The sequence below is a fragment of the Cydia pomonella genome, chromosome 27 (genome assembly GCF_033807575.1).
Source record: "Cydia pomonella isolate Wapato2018A chromosome 27, ilCydPomo1, whole genome shotgun sequence".
Classification (NCBI taxonomy): domain Eukaryota; kingdom Metazoa; phylum Arthropoda; class Insecta; order Lepidoptera; family Tortricidae; genus Cydia; species Cydia pomonella.
The window spans coordinates 5,757,171-5,783,873 of record NC_084729.1 but is presented as its reverse complement, the minus strand read 5'-3'; the positions used below and the strand labels follow the sequence as shown (position 1 = coordinate 5,783,873).

At 37.7% G+C, this 26,703-nt stretch overlaps 2 protein-coding genes across 2 annotated transcripts in view; one reads left to right on the top strand and one right to left on the bottom strand.

Annotated features, from left to right (window-relative positions):
* The window catches only part of LOC133532498 (uncharacterized), a 6,243-nt gene extending 1,413 nt beyond the window's left edge, over window positions 1-4,830 (top strand). The window contains exons 2-3 of the mRNA XM_061871208.1: window positions 1,151-2,115; window positions 3,245-4,830. Of these exons, the coding sequence (XP_061727192.1) occupies window positions 1,151-2,115; window positions 3,245-3,400 (1,121 nt within the window). The 3' untranslated portion in view covers window positions 3,401-4,830. The remainder of the gene's footprint in view (window positions 1-1,150; window positions 2,116-3,244) is intronic.
* On the bottom strand, window positions 4,818-26,695 carry LOC133532480 (zinc finger protein 502-like). Its single transcript, XM_061871174.1, has 16 exons — window positions 26,333-26,695; window positions 24,928-25,138; window positions 24,032-24,124; window positions 22,478-22,606; window positions 21,191-21,565; window positions 20,163-20,329; window positions 19,069-19,153; window positions 17,592-17,722; window positions 16,557-16,631; window positions 15,055-15,193; window positions 14,125-14,231; window positions 13,299-13,452; window positions 12,120-12,251; window positions 10,442-10,642; window positions 10,052-10,198; window positions 4,818-8,923 (listed from the first exon to the last, which is right to left on the bottom strand). Exons 1-16 carry the CDS (start codon window positions 26,404-26,406, stop codon window positions 8,777-8,779), a joined length of 2,367 nt encoding a protein of 788 aa, XP_061727158.1. The 5' UTR covers window positions 26,407-26,695; the 3' UTR covers window positions 4,818-8,776.
* Between the last annotated feature and the right edge of the window lie 8 nt (window positions 26,696-26,703).

Below are 26,703 nucleotides of genomic sequence, written 5' to 3'. Positions count from 1 at the left end.
AGTCCCAAATCTGAATATAATGGAATGGTTCGTCAAATTTAAATTGTTAATGAAAAGGACTTTAAATAGCAGATACACGAAAAAATATCAAACTTGTCGCTTAATTCCAAACTCTGATAAATCTATTCTACCCTCTTAGGAAATATCTACCATATGTTATCCTAAAGGGACCTTAATGTCGATGGCGCTTACGCCGCACTGTGTTACGCAGTGTTGTATTTGTATCGGAGCATAGATTAGTATATATTATTACTTATCGGAGCATCGTATATCGACAATAAGGTCCCTTTTAAAATAAGGATTTATCCGAGTTTGAAGTTAAGCGACTCGCTTATGTTTCCGTAATTCTTTGTGGGCACCTCACATTAAGTCAAAAATTTGGCATCAAAATTTATTAAACTAATCTATGAGTCAAAGGAACCAACTCTGCAAAAGGAGACTTTATCATCATCATCGCACTTTTGTCAAGTACCTACTACAGACGTCACAATTACAAAGGCGCCTAGCGACATCTACCCAGAGACATGTCAAACGCTATGCATCTACCGTAGGAATGTTCTATATTTACGGCACCGGAGTCTCAAGTTATATTAAGAATTCACCAGTTACCAATATACTAATCCATACTACTAAACTAATTTGTATCCAGCAGGGGCCCATTTCTCGAACGGTTGTAGACTAATATTATTAGTTCACAAACTGTCAAATTGTATGGGTTTCCATGACAACACACTAATAATATTAGCCAATTATGATTCAAGAAATGGGCCCCTGTGGCCCATTCCTCGAACGGTATTAGTCTAATATTATTAGTGTTGCTATGGGGCCCATTTTCGAACAGTATTAAGTTAATACTTGTCATGGAAACCCATACGATTTGACAGTTTGTAGACTAATGATATTATACTAATATTGATCGAGAAATGGGCCCATGGTAAAGCATACGACGTGACAGTTCGCGGACTAATAATATTAGTCTAATACCTTCCGAGAAATGGGCCCCAGGTCTAGATAAAACAATGTGCAAATGCAAACTGGTACTTTAATGGCTGTTATGGTTCTTAACCGTGGTGGAGCAGTGCAGTGAAATGAAGAAGAAACCGAGATGATTACAAGATAGATCACCATTTAACATAATTAATCAATTTAGTTTCAGTACTCTTACCAACTATGATGACAGCCATTCAAAAGGAGCCATATTTCTACCGCATGCCATTGGACTCAATTTATGCTAGAACTGGACTACCAAACACGGAAAAATTAGATACCCATACGAAAAAAACTGTTATTCAAGGTTCTCAAGCAAATAAACCACAAAACATATCTCCTAACGAATTCACATTTACCGCAAAACCAACAGAATCGGTTAATCTAAAACCGGTAAATATTGAACCGGTTTCTAGAAATGCAGATATAGAACAACGGAAATCTGATAATAACATACCAGCATACATCTTAAAATCTATGGAGTTGAGCGATCATGATGTTAATGAAAATGAGGTAAATATGAACGATATTTTTTCAAATGTCAAACCAAATCAGATACAAAGAATACAGGTACCACTAATAAGCAAAGAACCGGATAGTCTGCCGAAGCAATTTGTTCGTCCTGGACTTTTAAAAAAGCAGTTACCAGATTTTAACAAAAAAGCGCTAAATTACCCTACAAAGGAATATAATTTACCGCTAACTTATAGACCACCGCTTAACGGATTATCACTACCGATAGAAAACATAAAACCGGTAAATAAACCAGTAAACGAACTGACACTCCCCGGCGAATATGATAATTTCCGGTTCTCGTCATTACCTGAAAAACGAGTATTTCCGTTGCCAATATTAGCCCATAAATCATTTAGTAAAAACTTAAACAAAGATAGATTGCTCAAGAGTAAATTAGTATCATTGCTTCTGTCTTCAAAAAAAGATATAGAAAATCAAGTAAGGGACTTACAGTCTATCCATGATACACTGAAGTCTGAAACGATGTATAAGATCGGATATCTCACAAGTCACATGAACAAGATGAATAAACATATAAATATGATATATAGAAGTGTTCAGGAAAATCATCATAATTGGGACGCGCTTCAAATTTTGGAAGCATATGAAGAGGTAATATATAGCTATTACGCTCACTCTCATATAGTGTAGGTATACTTGTCACTCTTTTCCTTAGGAGACACAATTGCTTACATTTTGGCCAAGCAATAGAAAATAACGTTTTAACCGGTTTTTATTATTTTAGGAAATTTACTTTGTAATCGGTTAACCGAAATCCAAAACCGGTTAATGCAATTAATGGCTGATTTCTAGACACTAAGTTTTATAAATATTTTAGGTGAAAAGAAACGACTTCATACGAGAGCCATTAAACGTGATGAAGTCATCCCTCAGGGCTAGAAAAAGCCGGAACAGCCACAATAAAAGGCCAAAGAAGGCATTTGGATCACTCCCAAGGCCGATCAGCTGGGCATATTATGACGAAACGGAAGAACGACTTTGACATAGCTAGCTTTATATCTTGTATTATAGAGACCGGCCTCTCAATGGTTTTAGGCTATTTTACACTCTATAATAAGCTGTTTTTATTAATAATATATATTTATTAACATTATATCGTCTAACCGATTTCACAAACCGGTTAAAACCTTAACTCAGACGGTCGGTGACGTACCTAATTGCTCGTTTTTTTAAATATAAGGTATGTTTTAAGATTTTTTACTGGCCACAATTCAAATTAGTCACACTAAAGTAAGACTTCAATAACGATTTAGTTAATCACGATAAAAGGCTGATTTTTATTTTTAGTTGTTGTATCATTTTAATTTCGTTGGATTTGTATAAACGTTGTCTGGTTTAGAGCTTCTTATTCTGGGCGCGATAAATACGAAATCAAAACTTGCCCCGAAAAAAAGTATGTAATTTTCCGTAGAATTACGATAATTCCATACTTTGGTAACTCAGAGGAAGATTTTTAGGAGATATAGTGGAATTGCGTATATATTTTACATAATAAGCAAATTTACTTATAAGACCTCAAACACAAAGCTGTTAAGCAAACGGCATTGTTTCTTTTATGCGCCGCGGCCATTTAAAAGACAATTTTAGCGTTCCGGGACGAACGGGATATATCTAATGTATAAAAAATCGACAAGAAAATAAAAATCGGCCCAAATTTTCGCACCAATTGTCTGCATAAAGGTTAACCTAAATCAGGATAATAATTTTCTACACATTTTAGGTAAAAAAGAACAACGAAACGGTTCGAGAACTTCTCAACGCGATGCGTTCGTACCTCAGAGCTAAGAAAAGACCGGATCAGATTGGTTCGCGCGTTGAGAAAAATCCTTTCATTAACAGCATCAGCTGGGCATACTACGATGACACCATGCCTTGATATAACCTATAATAAAATACAGACGTACTCGTACAGCAGTAAACGGACAGCAGTTGAATATTTTTTGATTCAGTTGGTTTTTATGCAAAAATATGATTAAGAATTTTATGACTTCTACGACCTTGCAATTTTGTTTGTGACGTTGCAGAAGTTAATATTAAAATAATAAAAATCAGAATATCATATTCATTGTTCTGTGTGGCCGAATTGTTATTATAGTTAATAGTATCAAATTTAATTTAGGATAAAGGCAACTTAAGTAAAACGTATAAGATTTATACGATAACATTGGTAATTATAAAGGGTCACGTCTAGTACGGCGTGAGCGTAACTTACTTTCTATGACAGTTTTGAATAATTCACGGTTAGTTTCACTAGACTTAAATCGACCGGGATATGGACCGTGATTACCTTTTGTATTGTTTTCGAGCTCCCGATATTTTATGGCAGTTACATGTGTCTTGTTCAATTGAAAGCGAACGCGCACGTTGAGGGTAGACCGAGCGCGGTCTACACAACTTTGACAACCCGCTATTTTCAGTTACCCATGAACAAGATGCATGTATTATAAATATATCTAATTGCTCTAGGTAAGTATAAAATGGAGATGCCTCTTTAACTTTGCTCAACCCGTTACCATCAAGATGTCGTCTCTTTGACGTCCCCAATCCAAGTGTGCCAGTCTGTACTCGACTCTCTTTAGCTTCCGCTTACCCCTGCCACTTGCTAACTCAAGTATTGCCAGGGAAGTCATTAAACATTACCCATCACCCTGATATTAAACTTAGGTATTTTAAGAATGTTGCCAAGTAAAATTCATATTTGCATACACTATTCGGTGCAATTACTAAAAAATCATGTCATTCGGCCATCCTACTTCGTGCATGACTCCGGCGCACGAAACTCAATCAAAGGTCGTTTTTTATTCTGCATGAAATTCATTTGTAACAAATTCCTTTTTCAGTCTTCTAATAATTACAATCAATAACATTAAATGTATAAACTTTATTTTAAATCTACACACAACTTTGACAACCCGCTATTTTCAGTTACCCATGAACAAGATGCATGTAACTGCGTCGAAATATCGGGAGGTCAAATAAATATATAAAAGGTAATCACGGTCCATATCTCAGTTGATTTAAGTTTACTTCCTAAGCATCTTGCGAGATTTATAGAAAGTAAATAACTAAGACGTTAGCGAATGTCAATTTGACATCGCTAAGGCAGTCGAGGTAAGGCTATAGATGTGTTATAAATTAACTGAGTTGATTTTGATGTCAGATTTGATGTGTCAGTCCATTCGTGTTTATGACCCGTGACACTTAAACGACTACACATAAATCTGTATTCGGGTTATAGTTTTTACTCTTTAAGTAAGTGAAGTTTGTAATCTAAGTTGTTTAGAATAAAAGCCTTTGTGTATGAAATATATTTTATTACATTTTAAAATATAACACAGTGCACAATCACGCTCCATATACCTAATTACATTTTTACAACACGTACAGTTACGCCATGGGGCCCATTTCTCGAAAGGTATTAGTCTAATATTATTAGTGTGTTGCCATGGTAACCCATACGATTTGACAGTTTTTGGACTAATAATATTAGTCTAATAACGTTCAAGAAATGGGCCCTTAGTTCGTGGAATAATAATAATAGTCTAATACCATTCGAGAAATGGGCCCCTGATCGTACGAAGTGTAAACACAACAGATAATACTGTGCGGATATCTCTGCACTAGACAGAGATAGCATGTCTTTTTATAATAATTACAATTATATAAGTATTAATGTCTTTTTCTGAATCAAAGCAAGAATGGTGGCAACGAAAATGTTCATGTGTTTATTCATATTACTATCCGTGTTCCTTTTTCTTCTGTAGTATAAATTAAGTATCTAGGTTATTTTACCTCTAGTGGCCCAACATACGAGAAACACTCTCAGTTTTTAAATCAATGGTATTAGAAAACTCGTGTCGTGTAAAAACACGTTTAATGTTCTATTACAGTGGTGGGCAAAGTACGGCCCGCGGGCCAGCTCCGGCCCGCGCAAGGCTTTCATCCGGCCCGCCGCCGGTCCTTCGAAATAATTAGTATATAGCTCGAGAGATAACGGTTTCAAATCATAATGTATTTATACTGCAGTTCCGGCCCTCCTCGGATTTTTTTAAATTTACTGGCCCCCCATGAAAAAAGTTTGCCCACCACTGTTCTATTACAAAACATAAACTTTAGGTGTGTACCTGGGCTGTTGTTATATACGTAAAATGTTGTAGAGCACAATTTAGATGTGCTGCTCAAAACGTTGCATTTTTACTAAAATTGCACCTATGTATAGACCTCGTGCTCTTTGTAAAAACATCATATTAACCTTTTCAACGCCAAAGACCACTAAAACGGTCATCGTCTGTCGTGCCCGCGACGCCAATGACCATTAAAAAGGCTATGGCGGACGTTGTCAAAGCGACTTTCCTACTGTCAGTTAAGCTTCATATTCGCTCTTCACCAGTTAACTTTTTGGCGTCCATGGCATTTCTTGACACGTGTGGAAAAGCGTTGAAAAGGTTAACATAAGGAATAGTAAATAGTGGTAACTCCATACATCAGTTTTCTTAACAAAACGCTAGCTATTTCGTAGTCGACATCTAGCGGCAAATAGCGGAATTTATCAGTACTCGACAATAGATGTCGCGACGAACGATAACTCAAATGCTCAACAATTTTCTGCTAATATTATAACCGGATTAACCGGAACTCTACTTTCAACTATTTATGCTTGTAATATTAGTTGTAAATTGTTTTGGCAATACATTTTTCGTCACTTGCTTTTCTTGTGACATCTGGTGTCAAGTAGCGGTACTGATAAAACCACTAAATGACTATGGAGTTTGGAATTAAGAGGAGTGACATCTCTTATGATAGAACTGTTGCAAAAGTGTCCAGCTGTTAGCTATAAATAATAGTTCCAAATCTCTCCAGAGTAGCGCTAGAGTAGCTAAGAACCTAGGCGCTATTGACGGAGTAAAGTGCGCTGTCTATGATTCGATTTTTTTGTTCAAGTATTCTAGGTATTGTAGCGCCACCTATTTAAGGTTTTTTGATGACACTTTTTGGTACATGGAGATTTATTTCCTTACCTCCACCTTCCGTACTAAATGACGTTAGATGTCGAGTACGAAATAACTCGTGTTTTGGTAACAAAACTGATGTATGGAGTTAGCCCTCTTTCTTTGCTTATATTTCTCTATAACATTACGGTGAAAAGATATCATCAATGAGATTCCTATTGTTCAGCCATGTTAAGTCCTAACTAATAATTTAATAAACAAAGCAATGTTAATTTCAACTAAAATAAATTAATACCATATCTACATTATTAATCATACTTTATATACATATTATTCTTTTCAATATTAACTTAAGCACTAGTAATACAATTCAACTAAAGTGTTTTAAAAACCAACTTAATCTTATATAAAATATGGTTTAACCTTTTCGACGCCAAAGACGGATTAATCCGTCACAGACCAAAGAGCAACATAGACCTACGTGCATATGCATAAAGTTCAATTTCAGTTTTGACACTTCGGTGATGTGGCGTCTGAGTGATAGTTTTTGTGTTTGACGCGGCGTCGAAAAGGTTAACCGTTTCACCGCCAAATGCTTTACGCGCCCGGCTACAACCCGATATCAATCTTCAAGCATTCCGGCAAGGTTCATGATACACGCCGCGCACGATAAAGGGTTAATGACAAATAGTATGTATTTTCTCGACGGAGACTACAAGTACTCGATTATTCATAAAAGGAGTGTATAGATTTTCCAAAAAGTCGATAACGGGTATTTTGCACCTGTGTTGCAGGCACTATAGGCAGGGTTGCCAAAAGTCACCGAATTCAAGTATCGAGTCCCGTATTTTTTCCGTTTTTGACCTGTATATCAAAACCGCTGCAGAATACCTATAGAAATGATCAAAATCATCTTAAACCACCTTGTTTCCTCACCTATATGAGTTAAAGTTGTGTGAATATGTATCCCCCTCCCCCTCCCCATTTTCCCCTATCAGTTCCGAATAATTATGGCAACCCTAGCTTATAGGCTACGGTAACCGCTTATCTTGTTTGCAACAGTTGTAGAGTTCCAAATACAGTATATAGTCTGTCAAGCCATTTCCGTCAGTAGAAAAAGCGGCAAAATTAAAAAATGTAGGCGCAAAGGCTTATCGTCCCAAAAAAAAAATTGCGCCTTTTTCTACTGACAAAATTTTTGACGGACTATATCGTCACTAATTTACGAGTAAGTGGTGAGACTTCCTGATTAAGTATTGAATTAAAATGATTTGGTTATATTCAGACATCGGACTTTTGGGGGTAATAGTAAAACACTTAATTGTACAAAAAGAAACAAACTATTAATATTATCGCTTTACATAATTCAATAGAGTACCAAAAAAGAAATAGTATAGCAAGATGGTTATTTGGTAAGACTGGCTTGAATAAAAACGCGATGATCAATGAAATCTCAAAAATCCTTTTAAAATTAAGAAACATAAATTAATCTAAGTAGTAGATTTTTTTTTTGTTTCATTATCATACTATTCAATTTAAAAGCAAAAACTTGGAGCAATCACTAGTACATAGGAAAAGCATCGATAATTCAGTTTATCGATATATCAACTTCCTACATTACATTTAATTTTGCCCCCAAAAATCCGATGTCAAGTTATATTCTTATATTTAATTGATTTGTAATGGCACCATTGGTACGATTTCTAATTTAATGGCAACCTACACTTCGTTATTTTAAGATTAGAAAAATCGTGCGATCTGTCGTGCAATTTCTAGTAAATCTATTTTAGAACTGGTTAATATGCCTCTTATATCACGTGATATTAATGGAAATCAGTAAACTTATACTAATTACATTGAGATGTCTGAAAAAAAAAACGTGGGTGACTAGGGAATATTATGCGTAACTCTGCGTAGGGGGCGCCACTACCACAATCGGAGGGTCTTACCGCGAAACAAGAAAAACGAAATTTCGTTATCTAACCTCTCTATCATTCTTGCATATTCGAGCGACAAAGAGGCAGATAACTAAATTGAGATTTTCGAGTTTCCCGGCAGGCCTCATGTAAACAAACCGCCTTGATGTATCAATGTCATATTTTATTATCTGTGAAAACTTGTCAAAAAACAGTTTAAGGCACAGTATGTATAATTCAGTCTATGGTTTAGAATAGGTGCTAGTGCTGCACTCTGGCGGCAGAACATTGCAGTAATACCGATTAGACCGATTTTTTTCTAATCCTGAAATAACGAGGTATCTAACTACAACAATAATACAGTTATGTATACAATTATACCTTTGACTATATCTTGAGGTTATAATACATAGGCTTGTCGTCCATCATCGCGTTGATGTCGGCCAGCTTCGGGTCGCAGGACGGCCACAGCGGCTGCACTATGTCCATCTCGCTCGCGCTCGTGCCCACCGACATTTGAGGGTGCTGCATACTCTGAAATAAATTTATTTATTCATTAGGTAGTCATATTTTCAAAGGGTCTCTGTTGTTTCCCATAAGGTTTTAAGTCATAATGTATTGTTTGTCTGCATTTTCTTTAGTCATAATTTGTTATTTCTCAGTAACGCGTAATTTTTCAGGATTGCCATAAAACAAACCTAACCTAACCTATCTATAGTATAACCTTACGAAAATCCTGAGAAGTTAACGGTTTCAGAGTTATGACCAATGATAATCTGACAATCATTACATTATGACTTTCAATAATTATGTCAAACAAAGGGATTCGATTTTCAAAGCTACGTAATAGCTAAGTTTGTAAGGTTTACGCAAGTTTGTAAGTTTTTTTTTACTCAAAACTTAATTATAGAAAAAAAAACTTAAACTTAATTATAGTCTCTATAGAACGCCGCTATAGTTCGTGTCATCCACGATGACGCGCAGATTTGTCAAATCTAACCCTTAATAACATGAGATTAAGGGTCAAGGCGCGCGTCCTCGTGAACTCGTGAATGAGACGATGTACGAGTATAGGGACCGTGCGCGTTGGAGGGTCTGCCATCTTGTGGCCTGAATCGGAACAATAAACATGTAAATTTACACGTCACGTGTTTTGTTGTGCATGGTAGGTTCTGCCATCTTGTGGGCTACATTGGAACAATAAACATCACATTTACGCCTCGCGCCAAAAATCTGACGGCTCCTGTGCTGCCTCCTATAGTTCATGCACGCTCCCTATACTTTAATCATTGTTGTATTACAACTTTTTGAGCATGACAACTGTCATCAAACTGCTATTATAACTTCAAAACTTAAAATAGAACTTTTTGTACACTGTCACAGGCACTAAACGACAATTAAAGAATAATAAAGGTGTTAGCTTGACTTTCTCAATTCTCAATATTTTCTTGCATTTTTGTAGTGATGTGCGCGCTTCAAACACTTGCCACATATTTCGCACTAGTATGGTTTCAGCCAGTAGCACCCCTAGATACAAATATGCATGCAGAGGTGCAAAACTAATATTTTTTATTTATATACGATGTGCGCGCTTGTTAAATTTTTCGCATTAGTATGGTTTTAGGCCAATACAAACTTATTAGTGATAAGTTAAATACCGACCTGTCTGGAATCCCGACGCTTGCCCCGAGCACGCTTGGGCCACGGTTTCTTGAGATGTACATATGTGATGTGTGCTCGCTTCTCGCTTGCGTGTTTGAAACACTTCCCACACATTTCGCACTTGAATGGTTTTAGGCCGGTGTGAATCTGTGAAAAAATGTTTAGCGTTACAGCAATCAGTTTTATTTTGGTGTATTCCTATTTTATATAGTAGCCTTTATAAGTAGGTTGAGGCTACACTTTAATAAAAAAGCGCATTTCATAATGCGATGTCTGTGTTTTATCTAATTTGAATATTCTCAATGTTATTATTTTTTCTGCACATTTCGCACTAGTAAGGTTAAAACCATACTCCTGCGAAACCCGTTGAAACTCTACTATGTTACTTACAAACATGTGCCGCTGCCGGTTGCTGTGCGTGCTGAAGTGCTTCCCGCACACGCTGCACACGTAGGTGGCGCGCTGCGCGCTGTGCACGCGGCGGTGCGCGACGAGGCGTTGCTTCATACGGAACGATTTGCCGCACGAGTCGCATTTGAAGGGCCGCTCGCCCGTGTGGGTCCAGGTGTGGTCTTTTAGGAGGGCGTAGCTCTGTAACAAGAGATTACCAGTTGAAAACTGATAGTTCACTCACATATACATACGATCGTCGCGCATAATCCCCGACATTCACGATATAATCAACAAGAGAACTATCAGCCGCGAGACCCGAGGTCACAGCCTAAGAATAGTTCGCACTCCCACTACTACTAAAGCTGCATATCATTCTTTGTCCAACCGTGTCGTGACGGCTTGGAACCGTTTACCGGATAGTGTTGTGACTGCTCCCTCGGTCAATGTTTTTAAAAACAGATTGGACAAGTGGCTTTTAAACAATAAGTTAGACTGATGTTACTTAGTGATGTGATACGACTTTACAAACTTTGAACTGTATAATACAGGACACTGTGTGACATAGGCTCATCAGCTAAATAGCTGCTCGCCTATAATTATATAATAATAATAATAATAATTTTCTTTATATTTTTCATAGCGTTCCACTTTGAGGACCCTTGAGAACCACTAAAACAAGTACTATGCATAAACTTGTTAGATTATCATGTATCGGTTAAATTTCGCAAAATCTGATATTAGCAGCAACAGCAATAAAAGTGTATAGCACGAACATCCAGTTTTTAATTCCCTAACCTTTATAGCCGCCCCCAATTCACAACTTGTCAAGACAATCGTAATTCTGATTTGTCAAATTACATATTTAAAATAATATGCAATTGAAGACCTTTTTGAAGGCCTGTGTAGATCGTGTCATTCACGCCGACGCGTGCCTTGACTCGTATTGTCGTGTCATTAATGGTTACATTTGACAAATTTGCGCGTCACCGTGGATAACATGAAATATAGGTGGTAAAAGGATAGAGTAGAATCCGTCGTAAGCTAACCTTTCACCGATCTGAAAACAACAAACTGAGGGAATGTCATTACAAATACAAACGTCATATTTTAATAGAAATTTGATATTAAAGATATTGTCCCAATTTGTCATTGGGAATGCCGTGCAGAGTTAGCTCGGTCGGAATGTAATAATAATAGGGAATGCCGATTTGAGCATAGTCTTCAACACCAATCATTATACACTTTCTTGAATTTTCTATTAAACAGTAATACATTTATACAAAGGAATAGAGTTTAAATGCTGTAAACCTGTCTGTTGTGTTACACGATGAATCTATCTTTACCACTCAGTATCAACTCCTATAATGTTACCACAATATCACTTGAAAAATGTTTCGGCACTGTGTAGTGTGTGTGTGTACTACACCTTACCCACAAACTCACACACACTACACCTTCCCCCTTAATAACGAAAAAAAATATGAAAAACATGTTTGTAAAAAAAAAAAACATTAAAAAAAAAACCTAAATACGTTTTATGTAACTGGGTAAGACACACACACACACACTACAACTGTATGTCTTCTCCCTAGTCCATTTATTGTATCTTTTGATGTAATGACTGATTGTTGCCATTATAAAATAAATAAATAAACAGGTTATTCGTGCAAATTACCTGGAACATCCGTCCGCACACTTCGCACATGCACGGCGACTTCATGGACGGGTAGTTGGTTCGATTCTTGTCCGGATGCATCCGCCGGAAATGGCCGTGGTACGCCCGGGAATCCTCTAGTTGCATCCCACACTACGGACAACAAACAACAATGTAAAAAAAAATCTGTCAAATCAAATCGATCGTAGGATTCGACCTAAATGACGTGTTGGCTTTTAACATAATAAGCGTTTTAATAATCAATTTTATTATTCACAGAAAATTATGACCATGCTTAAGAGGCAACAGGAGTGGTAATTTCTTCATACAAACGTACTCGACTGTTTCCTCCGTGGTTTTTGAAGCTAGAGCAATGATTTTTCAACACAGATTATTAGTATTAATATCTGTGTAGGACTGTTTTGATTTTTATTTATATTTTTGTTGCTTAAGGCGCTAGTGCACTTCAAATATTCGCGAAAACGGCCTAATTTACTAGGGCGCAAAGAGAAGCGTGGTATTCAAAACTGACATCAATTAGCCTAAAAAACAAAACAGTCCGACACAGTTAATTTCATAACCATTTAGATCTCAAAATTTCGTTATATTTGGTTAAGATTTGGAGGAGGAAACAGTCGAGTACGAAACATCGTTTTTTGAGATTTTTACGCAGTAATTTTTGCCTAACTTAGCGTTGTTCTTCTCCGCTCCATCCTTCGTCCGCTTCCGTTAGCTAGACCGATATATTCACCTAAAATATTTAAATCTTAGCTCCCGTATTCTCTTAACACAAGCGAGAGCTACTATATAAATTCAAAAATTTATTCTGCACGTAGGCCTCAAGGGCTCTTTTACAAGTCAATACAACATTTATAGTAACATCATATAGTGACATTAAAAAATACATAACAACATTTATAAATACAACAGCCAATACCTGGGTAAACATTACATTATAATAATCTTAAAATAAATAATTACTACAATACAATAGAGATGTATAGTCTCTATGGTTAAAAACACATTAAATCTGGAGATGTAAAAGGTCCCCAATGTCAGAGTACTAATACTAATAAAATTTGGAGGTGTAAAGTCTCTCCAAGTGTCAATATAAAAATCTTCATATTAGACTATTTTAGTATTTTCGGGTATGAGCTTCCCCAAAAACCCTAAAAACGACTACTATGCATAAATTCCTACCTGTTCACAAGGGATGGGTCCTTCAGCCTTGCGCAGCTGGCTGGGGTAGCGGCGGCGCTCGCTCGAGGTGCTCCGCGACCGCTTCCGCTCGCGCGCCACGTTCGGCTCCCGCGGTCTTCGTGGCCTATTCGCCTTGTTGGCTTCCTTGTCGTCTCTGGAGTCAATTGTAGGATATTCGCAAGTTTGTCTGTATGTCGGTCATACAGATAGAAATCGTAAGAAGCGCTGGTAAAAGCGTGCGACTTGCAGACCGGAGGTCGCGACTTCACACCCCGGCTCGTACCAATAAGTTTTTCGGAACTTATGTACGAAATATCATTTGATATTTACCAGTCGCTTTTCGGTGAAGGAAAACATCGTGAGGAAACCGGACTAATCCCAATAAGGCCTAGTTACCCTCTGGGTTTAAAGATGGCAGTCGCTTACGTAAAAACTAGTGCCTACGCTAATTCTCGAGATTAGTTGCCAAGCGGACCCCACAGGTTCCCATGAGCCGTGGCCAAATGCCGGGATAATGCGAGGAGGAAGATTTAGTAATTAATTATAATTTATAATTATAATTATTATAGGACATTATTATTAATTAATGGTATGTGAATGGCTAGCAGGGACAGAAAATGACAGGTCAATATACGAAATACTTCCTGCTTCGCGTCCTCACTTTATGATATCAAGATAGAGCTAGACCAAGCTAACTCGGCAGCGATTTGACGTCGAAACTTCTATGATATTACGACGTTTAAAATAACACTTGCACAGTCTGTGCTATTAAAATCGCTGCCGAGTTAGCTTGATCTGGCTCTATCATATTATGAGTGTTACATACTTGTCGCTGCCCGCGTGTCTGGCCGAGACGTGAATGTGCCTTCTCAGAGCCTCGTTAGACACAAAACGTACGTTGCAAAGCTCGCAGAAAGGCCCGTCCTCTGGTATCTAAAAAGGATTTTAATTCGAGATTCAGTGAGTAAATCGCAACAAAGTAGTAGACCGCGAGCCAGAAACAGATTTCTATGACCAATCGCCTCTCGGGCGAAAACTCTTTTAGTGGTTAACGACTATGTATGATGAACCCTCGTGGACGTCAGGTGCCGCACCGTTGGTGGGTTGAGGAATGGCAGCCACCGAAACGCGTAAAAAAAACATCGCCTCCCGTTTCATACTTTGTCAGATGATAGTTCAGATGTTATTGTTAATCTAAAAAATCGTCAGCCGGTTATATCGCGGTGGAAAGAACGTCAGCTGGTCGCATGAACATGTAACAAATAAGCGCTTTACCTTTTTATGATAGCAATAACAAATCATGGAACATTGCAAACGGATCACGCAGTATTTACATATTACGCATACTTTACAGACGTAAAGTGGTAGGCGCGTATTTTTTACATGTTCATTTTATAGCTGACGGTCTTTCCACCGCTATACAACCGGCTGACAAAGTATCAGTCGGGGGGGCGATGACTGGCGTAATATGCTCCTGGCCCGCAGTCTTTCAGACAAATTTATAGACACACACATTCGATTTTTTTCTTTCATGATTTAAAGTTCGCCTTGGATAAGTGTCGACTGAATAAGATAGATATTTATGTACAGCTGAAGCAAGTATAGTAGGGGTATCACATGCACGGCGCCGACATTTAAAACTTATACACTCCAAGTATCCAATACTGAAGTCTCTAGAGGAAATCTCTCCAGGCAATTCATTCTACGGCCTACGGTTCTCGAGGGAAATAAATTACAAAATGTAACTCAAACACACCTGGGGGTCGTCGAGTCTGTGTTTCAGCTTCTTGTGTAGCTCTATCCCTTTCTCGCTCACGAAGGAATACCCGCACAGCTGGCACACGAAGTCGGACGGATGCTTGATGCGTATGTGCCCCATGTAGGTTGTGAATTTACTAAAAGTATATTAGCGTTTTACCCAAATTGACTAAGTCCCACGGTAAGTCAAGAAGGCTTGTGTTGTGGGTACTCAGACAACGATATATATAATATACAAATACTAAATACGTAGAATGAAATATTAGATATTAAGGTCACCAGAGTGAAAGAAGAGGGGGGAGGCCTTTTCCCAGCAGTAGCACACAATAGGCTCGCAATAATAGTAACTGTTTGTGGAGACTGGTCTGTTTAAACTAACTTTATTTTTTAATTAATTACAGTGTAATATGTTTCTTTTATCTTAATGAATGTTTTAATTATACATAATTTTGTTTCTTAGAGACTATACATCTCTAAGGATAATTTGATAAAAATCATTTAGTTCTGACATTTAGAGATATATATACACCTCTAAATAATTCAAGATTTTTGTTTTTTATCAGTTTGTGTTTTATTATTATTATTTTAGTTTTTTTGTAATTCGACATTTAGAGACTTTATACATCTCTAAGTAATAATAATACTTTACTTACTTTTAACAATAATACTTTAGTTTGCATTAATATATCAATTAATTGTATTTTATAATTGTTGATGTGCTTGTTTTTGCTTGTATATAAATCCCATGTGGCCTATTTGCTGAATAAATGTTGAAGAAGTTGAAGACCATTGCATTAACTATGGCCGGGCGATGTATTTTAGAAATGGCGCCAGTATTCGTTTTACCTGTCGATCCTAGGAATAGAGTTAAGTTCTTGTTTTTTTTTATGGTCTGGATGCTTGCCTTTTAAGCCAAATCTCATAGAACAAAATATGGATAAGCGTGTAAAAGAAATTGCAAATGTTATTATCTTATTATTTTCCCATTTATTGAGCGGTTGAATTTATGTCTTATATACAAGACGAGGGCGCCAGCGTATCGTTCTATCGTTGTCTTGTATACCGGACAACGGCGTTGCCCTCTTAACGTAAAGTGCATAACTCATATTAAAATATAATATAATAGGGAGCGTGCATGAACTGTAGGAGGCAGCACAGGAGCCGTCAGATTTTTGGCGCGAGGCGTAAATGTGATGTTTATTGTTCCGATGTAGCCCACAAGATGGCAGAACGTGCTATGCACAAGAAAACACGTGACGTGTAAATGTGCATGTTTATGGTTCCGATTCAGGCCACAAGATGGCAGACCCTCCAACGCGCACGGTCCCTATTGTGTACTTTTATCTCATACGATAACTAACGATAATTTAACGTTAGGAGGGTAGGCCGGTGAAATTCAAAGCACGACGTTTTTTCGATTTTATAACTTAAAGAAACTTTAATTTCAAGATCATCGGTAAGCGAGCATAAACAGCGCGATAATTATTCTTAAATACTTACACAAACTCATCTTGACAATGTGGGCACTGATATTTGGTGCCTTTATGCCATCTTTCATGTAGTCTAGCCGTTTGTCTGTAATCAGAATTTTTATTCAGTATACATTACAAGAAGGGCTGGTTGCCTAGCAGTAAAAGCGTGCGAATTTAAATCCGGAGGTCGTGGGTGCAAACCCTGGCTAGTACAGTCAGCATCAAAAGTAGCGGATCAAACAAGGTTTCAAAAGTATCTACCTTTCTGTAACAGCTTAACAAAATGTGATGGTTCTATATGTAGAACAAATTAGACAGTAAAAGATATACTTTTGAAGGTGAATTTTATAGATTTATCTATATTTGGAAAAGTTATCCGGAATATCAGATATTTTTGGCGCGTTGTTTCATCCGTTATTATTGATGCTGACTGTACCACAGAATAAGTAATTGTGCTACCACACAGAAAAGAAACTTCCTACAAAACCGAAGTTTGACAGCGTTTCAGGGACGAATCATGCGATCCCTTTCTAATGTATGGCACTATCCCTTTCGGCTATTTAGGGTTGACAAAATTCAAGTCATTATCTTATCAAGTTATCACGCAAAGGGATGTCAAGTTGTGCCAACCCTAATAATTGCTCGGAGCAATGCTGAGCCGAACAGAGCCGAGAATGCCCGAGAGGATCAGTTTCGCGCCGTTACTAGTACCAATAAATTTTTCGGAACTTTGTACAATATGTCATTTGATATTTACCAGTCGCTTTTTGGTAAAAGAAAACATCGTGAGGAAACCGGGCTAATCCCAAAAAGCCCTAATTTCCCGGGGGTTAGAAGGTCAGATGGCAGTCGTTTTCGTATAAACCAGTGCCTATGCCAATTCTTAAGATTAGTAGAGCCGGGACAACGTTAGGATGAAGACGAAGACCTAGAGAATGCTTTAAGGCATTTAGTCCGAAATTTGTACTTATTTTTATTTTGCAATAGTATTTACATTAAACTAACACAAACATAAAACAAATAACATTAAAATTTAAAACCGTGAAGTTTAAATAATAATAACCTGTGGGTGGTGACGTAAGGACACTGGTTGCAACTAAATCGTTGCGTGTGGTGCGCCGTGATATGTTTCCTCAAGGCGTGCGGATGCTTGAAATGCGTTTTGCATATGTTGCACTCGTATTCGCCGCATTGCTACAAAAAAACTCTAAATTCAAAAGTAAATCCCGACAAAAAAAAAACGAAAAATGTTTGAATGTAATGAAATCTTTAAGGGAATACACTGGAAAAAATGAAATATGTTTTATAATGATCAGCCGGGTCCACACAGAGTGAGCATACGGCGAGCGAACGCACTAAACGGCTAGTGTAGACGTGCCTCGGCCGAGGCGGCTCGCTCAAGCGAGGAAAACGCGCGCGCCGCCTCGGCCGAGGCACGTCTACACTGGCCGTTATGTGCGCGAGAATTGCGTCGCGCATATGCTCGCTCGGTGTGGACCCGCCTATCAACTATTTTATTGCAAAATTTTGTCTACGGTTACTTCAGTTAGTTATTCATGAAATAAAGCTCTTACACAATATATACACAATATAATTCGTCTAAATATGTTTATTTCTAATTTTATTTTAAATAAAGAATAACACTGTCATGTAGGATATACGGAAGTCCTTATAGGGAGCGTATACATGAACTGTAACATCCTATTTATTGGCGCCAAAGAGAATTTGAAATAGAAGTGGACTGTCAAAGTAAACTTTGTAGCCACAGGAAATTTACTGCCATCTATCGACACATGATTAAAACAATTAGGACGCCACATGACTTTGATCCTTATTCTTTCACAGATATGTGTTAAATTTGTTAAATAACAAAAAGTGGCGCCATCGCTCGAAAAGATGCCGCCATACCTTTGGCCTATGCTCTAGTAGATGGCGTCAAATGGCGTTCTAAAAGTTTTAATCATGTCTCGAAAGATGGCAGTAACTTTACTGTGGCTACAAAGTTTACTTTGACAATCCACCTCTATTTGAAATTATCTTTGTTGGCGCGAAGCATTATGTCAAGTTTCCGTTTTTATATTTAAGCCACTAATGGCAGACCCTACTATGAGAAGACAGCATCTGCTTAGAAACATGAATTGTTTTCGCTTTCGATTTAGGTCAAGAGATGGCAGACCCCCCAACACGCAGTCTCTATTGACTAACAAAAATAATTTCAAATCAGTCAATCCGTTAATAATAATTATAATTAGGAACATGGTGTGTATTTTATTTTATTTTACACTGTATTTGTTCTAATAAGTAGGTCAATATTAAAACTGACTTAATTTAGAATACACTACTGACCCGCCCCAACTTCGCACGCGTAGAACCTTAACAAATTATACATCTAAACCTTCCTCAAGAATCTCTCTACTGATATCCTGAAACCGCATGAAATTCCGTTCAGTAGTTATTGAGTTTATCGCGAACATATAGACATACATATCTGTCTGTCAGACGCGGCCGGGGACTGTTTTATAAGATGTAGTGATACTTACATCTGTATGTCTAATGATGTGACTATTGTAAGCATCCTCGTCCAGGAAGCCTTTGAAGCACGCTTCACATTTGAACACAGAATTTCTGAAAAAAATAGCACATTAAGGTTATATTCATAATTGCAAATTTTCAAAAAAATACTGTTAATGGGAGAATCAACTTTTTAGCGTCACTCGTTGCCATGGTTACGATTAGTTGTCCAGGGGACAAAGGTTCATTGAAATACTGATTTTATGGTACTTAAATGTATCAAACTTGCGTTTTTGTGGTCGTTATAACCAATGTCCATAATGGGCCCCCTACTAAGCATGTTAATAGAATGGCATACAACGTCTCTTCAAACAAACTATGCCACTGTTGTCCCTTGGACAACGGGACAGGATAACAAAACAAAAAAAGTTGATTCACCCTACTGGAAATATTAGCCTAGACGCCATGTTTATCTGATCCCCCGCGGTTCGCTCCAATCGCTAGCATTGGGCGTATGTTAACAATTATCAGAGCTAACTGCTGTTTGGTGCTTAACTTCAATGCATAACCCTTTTTTTTCTAAATAATAATCCTGAGTCCATTACTGGTTACTAGGTCCGTGTTCATTACTGGTGCCGTTACCTATTATTAACATGTCTTACTTATAGTTGCACTCTCTCGCCTCTTCCGTATCTCTTCAAGCTGCTTATCTTGAGTCAGATCCGTGATGGTAAAAAGTTTTATTTAGTTAAATTGGTTTTCGTCACCGTTCGACAAGTATTGGACACTTTAAGTTGGCAGGTACCAGTGATGGAGCTGTCTCTCTTGATTCGAAGATCATACGGACATAAAATGGTTGTTGCAAGATAAAAGTATTGTTTAGTCTGATTTAAAAATCAGACTCCATGTGCTCCATCATTGGATCCCTGTCCATTACTGAAGCTGTTTTCTTGTACCTATTATTAACATGTCATTATATAATTAAAGATGATAGGGTAAAAAAAAACTCTTACAATATAAATGCATAACCAGCGTTTTTTTAAATAAGAAATAATGTGTCCATCACTGGGTCCTTGTCCATTACTGGAGCTGTAACCTTGTACCTATTATTGACACAACTTACTTGTAGTTAGCAGTCTCCTGTCTCTTTCGTATCTCTTCTAGCTGCTCATCTTGAGTGAGATCCGTAATCGTAAACAGAGTTTCGTTCAATTCGTCATTTAAAAATGGCTTCCGTCGCCGGTCGATTTTAGGCAGCGTTGGGTCTTTTTTCACTTGTCTTTTTCGCACCTGTAAATTGAGTATTTTATTACATAATGTACTATTTATGTACATACATATGTATAGTTATAATCATATCGCACAGTTCAATAAAAATAAATAGTTGTTACAGAATTAAATATTCAAAGAGAAATTGTATGTATGTTAGCAGAGCCCATGATTTTTAGGAGTGTAATAGAAATACTCTTTGTTTAACATTTTAAGTTTTTAACTATTAACCCTAAAGTAAAAGAAAAACTCGATAACAATTATTTCAATCAATATAATTCGTCTTTTTAGTAGGTATTACTTTAATTAGTACAAACTCCACAAAAGTAAAGAAATAAGATGCAAAGTCTAAGAAAAATAGTGCTCCCGAGTTTGACAGATGAACTAGGTGGCTATGTAGTCTGTACGGCTCTTTTTTGCTGCAATTGACCATGCGTCCAGCTGACGTCCTTACCACCGCGATACAACCGGCTGACTATTTTCTAAATCAACAATAACATCCGCACCTTACAAAGTATCAAACGGAAGCGATGACAATTTTTTTTACGTATTTCGATGGTTGCCACTCCTCGACCGACCAACGGAGCGGCAGCTGACGTCCACAAAGGTTCATTATACATAGCCGTTAACCACTACACGAGTTTTCGCCCGGGAGGCGATTAGGCGTGGAAATCTGTTCCTGACTCGCGGTCTAAACGTACACATTCCACAATCAGAACTTCTGCATGTAGATAACCGTGGAGCCATATATACTATCTATCAAATTCGAATCAATTTGTCTTGGACTTTACACATCGTATACAATCAATGAATCATTGGCTGAAGTAAGCGGTTGATGCGGTTTTATTTATATCAATAATGCGTATTATGATTTATACAAACCTTCTTAATAACTTCCTTCTTCTCAATCTTATTCTTCTTAACCTTCTCCTTCTTTTTCCTCCTAGCTTCTAACGGCAAACTGTCATCGGTCGAATATTCTCTATCTGACGCCACAAAATCTACATCATTGTCATTATCTTCATAACCAACTTCATTATTTTCCTCTTTCATTTCGTTATCTTCATTAAAATCATTATTTTCGTGTTTGATTACTATTTCATCTGTGATATTAACTTCGAATATTGGTTCTTTTTCGTCAATTGTGTCGTGGTCTAAGGTTTGGTTGTAGATGTTAGGTTCATAATGTTTAGGACCTAGGTTTGAGGTCAGTCTATTATTGTCTCTGTTTATTGTAGCTAGATGTTGTAGTGTTAGCTGGAAGAAAACGTTAAATAAAGTATGTGAATAATTAAAAGGGGAAAAATTCAATGCGTTGGGTGGGACTTGAATCCACGACCACTGGATCTGGGTTGAAGTCCCACGCAAGACAATGAATTTATACACTTTTAATTTGGTTCTAAGCTTACTAGCATCGTTCTCAGTCGTTTCACCTTGATACAAAATTAATTTATATTGGCTTAAGTTTATTTATTCTCATAAAAATTATATGAATTATTATTACCTGTTTGATCGACCGACAATTTACTCTAAAAATGGGACAAAAGAGGGATGATGGGGTGACGAAATTACTAATAAAACTGTAATTGCATGTTAAAACACAACTTAGTTCCTGCCTGGGTAACAAATCTTGACCACTTTTGGTTGATACATTTTGTTAAATGGCAGATGCATGGGAGTTCACGAGGTCTATAGCTCACAGCCACTAGTTAATAATTATACAGTCAAGTCTGCTACTGTTTATAACGTTTATAACACAGTTCTCCTCGCTTCACTCGTCGCCTGAGTAGTAAGGTTATATTGAATAAATAAATAACAAATTGATTAAGTTTTGACTTATATCGCTAACGCTATCTTATCTTCTCACGATCTCCATCATAATGGAATGCGCTCGTAAACTTTTGTTCCTAAATCTACTGCTGTTTAGAAGGCGGTGAGCGCACTCCACACAGTTGTCCTCGCTTCACTCGTTGTCTTACTAATAATGTACTATTAAGTTCAAGCTTACGCTATCCTGTCTGCTCACGATCTCCATGATAATGGAATGCTCTCGTAGACTTTTGTTCCTAAGTCTACTGCTGTTTAGAAGTTGGTGTGCGCACTCCACACACAGTTGTCCTCGCTTCACTCGTTGTCTTACTAATAATGGACTATTGAGTTCAAACTTACGCTATCCTGTCTGCTCACGATCTCCATCATTATTGAATGCGCTCGTAGACTTTTGTTCCTAAGTCTACTGCTGTTTAGAAGGCGGTGAGCGCATTCTACACATAGCTGGCCGGGTAGCTTATCTTCACACTGCAAAATGGAGTTTATGTTAATGTGATAGAGTTGAATATAGGTACAAAACACACTTGCTCTTAAAGGGTGTAATTCGCGTCGCGACACGAGTTCTCACAAGTACATAAGTCAAAATGACAGATAAAAACAAAAGACTAATAGATAACGAATAGCAAAGAGAATTTTAAATAGAGGTGGATTGTCAAAGAAAACTTTGTAGCCACAGTAAATTTGCCATCCTTCCATCTTTCAACACATGATTAAAACTTTTAGAACGCCATTTGAATTTGATCCTTATTCTTTCACTGATATGTGTTAAATATCAAAAAGTGGCACCATCAAATAGATCAAAGGCCAAAGGTGTGGCGGGATCGTTCGAGCGATGGCGCCACAAACTTAAGCCGATGCACGGTAAGATGGCGCCACTTTTTGATATTTAACAAATGTAACACATATCAGTGAAAGAATAAGGATCAAAGTCAAATAGGCGGGTCCACACAGATCGAGCATAGGCGCGACATAATTTCCTCACGCACAAACCGGTAAGTGTAGACGTGCCTCGGCCGAGACGGCGCGCGCGTTTTCCTCGCCCGAGCGTGTCGCCTCAGCCGAGGCACATCTACACTGGTCAAGTTTTAATCATGTGTCTAAAGATGGCAGTAAATTTACTTTTTTTTGACAACCCACCTCTATTTCAAATTCTCTTTGCTATTAGCCAATTGAGGTTTGTAGCGCGTATATGAATAACGTCATTACACTTTACAGTGCCAGTCATAAAAGTGCCATCATAAACGGCAAATTCATATGAAAAGTAGATGCTTATAGTGACACTCACACACTTTGTCACTTCGAAGTATGTTTAAAGTTCGCCTAAATGCATGATTGACAAGAGTCAACTGTCACTGAAGCATAGGTAGAGAGAATCATATAGATCATACTGTATTTTTCTTGCACTAGTATTAGGGCCCTACTTCTATTGACAGAAATAGACTATAATCGGCAAACTGTCCCACTTTGTATAAAGATACAAGCAAATCTCGCTCTTATGGCAAACGACTAGTGGAATTTTTAAATTGTTCAGTCTTAGTAATCTGTGCTGCTATGAAAGAAAAGAATAAAGTACACTTTCCGTAACTTTTTTGAACAGAATGTGCAGTTTAGAGACGGGCCAAATATGGAGTTTCTGAATCAAATATTCAGCTGAATTTTTTCATTTATCTGTTTTATTAGGTGGGTCCACACAGAGAGAGCATACGCGCGAGGCAATTTTCTCACGCACAAAACGGCCAGTGTAGACGTGCCTCGGCCGAAGCGGCGCGCGCGTTTTCCTCGCCTGAGCGCGCCGCCTCGGCTGAAGTGACGAAATATAATTACCGAATATTTGGTCCACCTTTAGCTCTGTCAGCGAGAAAAGTGAAAATAAAAAAAAGGGAAGATATTTACCTCAAGCCCTGTTAGGTGGTGATAAGCTTCTTCCAATCGGTACTTCCTAATGGAGAGCAGCCTGCCGTCCACCGCGAGGCATATTCGGCACACCTGACACAAACATTGCACATTTTAGTTAAGATAGCTGTAAAGCTGCTGAATAGGCGAGTCCACGCAGAGCGAGCAAATGCGCGAGGCAATTTCCTCGCGCACAAAACGGCCAGTGTAGACGTGCCTCGGCCGAGGCGACGCACGCGTTTAGTTCGCCAGAGCGCTTAGCCTCGGCCGACAGAAATTGCTTCGCGCGTATGCTCGCTCTGTGTGGACCCGCCTAATTAGATAGACACCTGATACAAACATTAATTATCGTAGTTTTGACAGCTGAAGCAGATATTTTATGCATTTTTACTTCGAAAGAGAATACCATTGCACTGCCTTCAATATTTCAAGATTGCGATTCGTCTGGATCTTAGTTTTTTATCTTCTCTACTTCTATTTCTTGAAGACTCCTAACAATTTGGGACATTCTTTTTTTTAATATACTTAACAGTCAAAGGAATTTGTCATCAGGTCAATAGCCGGGTCCACACAGAGCGAGCATACGCGCGAGGCAATTTCCTGCCTCGGAAATTGCCTCGGGCGAGGAAAACGCACGCGCCGCCTCGGCAGAGGCACGTCTACACTGGCCGGTTTGTGCGTGCCTCGCACGTACGTGCTCGCTCGCTCGCTCTGTGTGCTAATCAGGATTTGATTTGAACATTTTAGAGAAATATTATAAGTAGGCATATTTTTTTAAAGTTACTTTGTGTATTTGCTCTCAGAAACCATAATTGTAAAGAGTGGCAGTATTCGTAGTATAAGCTGTTTAATGAAGACATTTTCTTTTGTTACAAATTAATAAATTACTAATATACCTGCAAAGTATTGGCTTCCCCATAGTCACAAGTAACATCTCGCACAATAGGCACAGCACCCGCCCTCACTTTCCTGAGCCCACTCTTAGTCTCGTACAGGTCTTCACAGAGGAAATGCTCCGAGCAGACCGCGCTGCGTTCCTTGGGCTCCCACGATTCTTTGCCAAGAGCCCGAAGCCAGGAGGAGCGAAGTGTTGCCTCAGTGGGAAAACTGGAATTCAAATTATTTTGTAAGCAATGATATTGCATATTAGAGTGAGGTGATGAAATTGATAATTAAATGGTATTAAAATACAAATGCAAGTAATAATACAGGAATAAGGACTCCAAATTTAAAATGATACTGACAATAAAGAGTTCTGGCAAGATTTGTACAGCCTTTACAAATTCTCGGGTTTTTAAGTCCAGTCATTTATAAGGTGTGCATGGATATAGATCTGACACATAGAGGCCGTTTGGAGAGCTTTGATGTCATGTAGAATACCTACTGGAACCCATTCATTAGAGACTATTGTAGAAAAATGGAGTCCTGGTCTATGGTTTAAATTTGGGTTATTTAGAAAAGCAGGCAGGCAGTTGAAATAACTGATATTGCCTGTATCCAGAGACATCAATAAAGTTTTCAGTGTTAAGTAGAATTTGCATTGTGCTTATCAAATTATTCTTAAACTCATTGACACTTTGGGCCGATACTATATCCTCTGGGAGTTTGTTCCAAGCTTTGACCTTTGTTGCTAAAGAAGTGTATATGAGGATTGTTGTAGCACCTGTGAGACACCAGCTTACAAGACCTCTCAGACGGTCTTACGGATGGTACTATATGGATTGGATTATATGGATCAGTGTCAATAGTGACTTTATGTTTGAAGAAACCTAATATTTGATATATCTTAAAGTTCGAATCGGGCAGTTCTGTTATTTTGTTATGTAGATACTGACAGACAAAGCACACTCTAAATAAAATGTTACATGTAAGACAATGAGACAATGAGGAATTTAATTTCTGTATAACATGTTGCATAATTCAAATTCCTTGGCTGTACCTCTCAAATGATGTAGTTTCACTAAGGGTTTTATGTAATCCCAACCCTAACATTGATGAGAAGTTTGAGGGTAGACTATAAGTATAAGCCCAAACCCTCTGCAATCTATTGTAGGGTCTAAATTACACAGATCAACTATATAAGCCTCAAACTAAACATAAAATTTTGGTTGTAAAATCTTGTATAAGCAAGCAATATAAGTACAGTCAAATCAGTGACATGAAATATCAAATGTGTGGGCTAATAGTTGACTAAAGTTATAATTACCAGTAATTTAATTAGTAAAATGCTCTAAAAAGAATATGTTTAGTTTGGTAAAATCTATGCCAGTATCATTCCTTTTTACTTTTTACGATACTTACATATGAAAAGTGATTCCCTGAGACTTCGAGATATGTCTCGAGTCATTTTTGCAGCCCGGTACACAACACCGCATTTTAGATATTAGTAAATAAAGAAAATTATTTACATCACTACAACTAAATCAGGATAAGCCATTTTCGTACGCAGTCCTTTAACTATTTACATAACAAGAGGCCTTTACGTACATTATTATATACGCTAATTAAAAAAATAAAACTATCACTATTCATTTTGTATTTCAAATTAAATAATATATTAAACAAAATCGGGAATACTTCCAATAGCTTTGAGTTTTGACAGAAGCTTTGCATTATAATGCTAGTAAATACCAGACACATTCAAGCTACTTCTAGCTTTTTCTTTCTCTTAA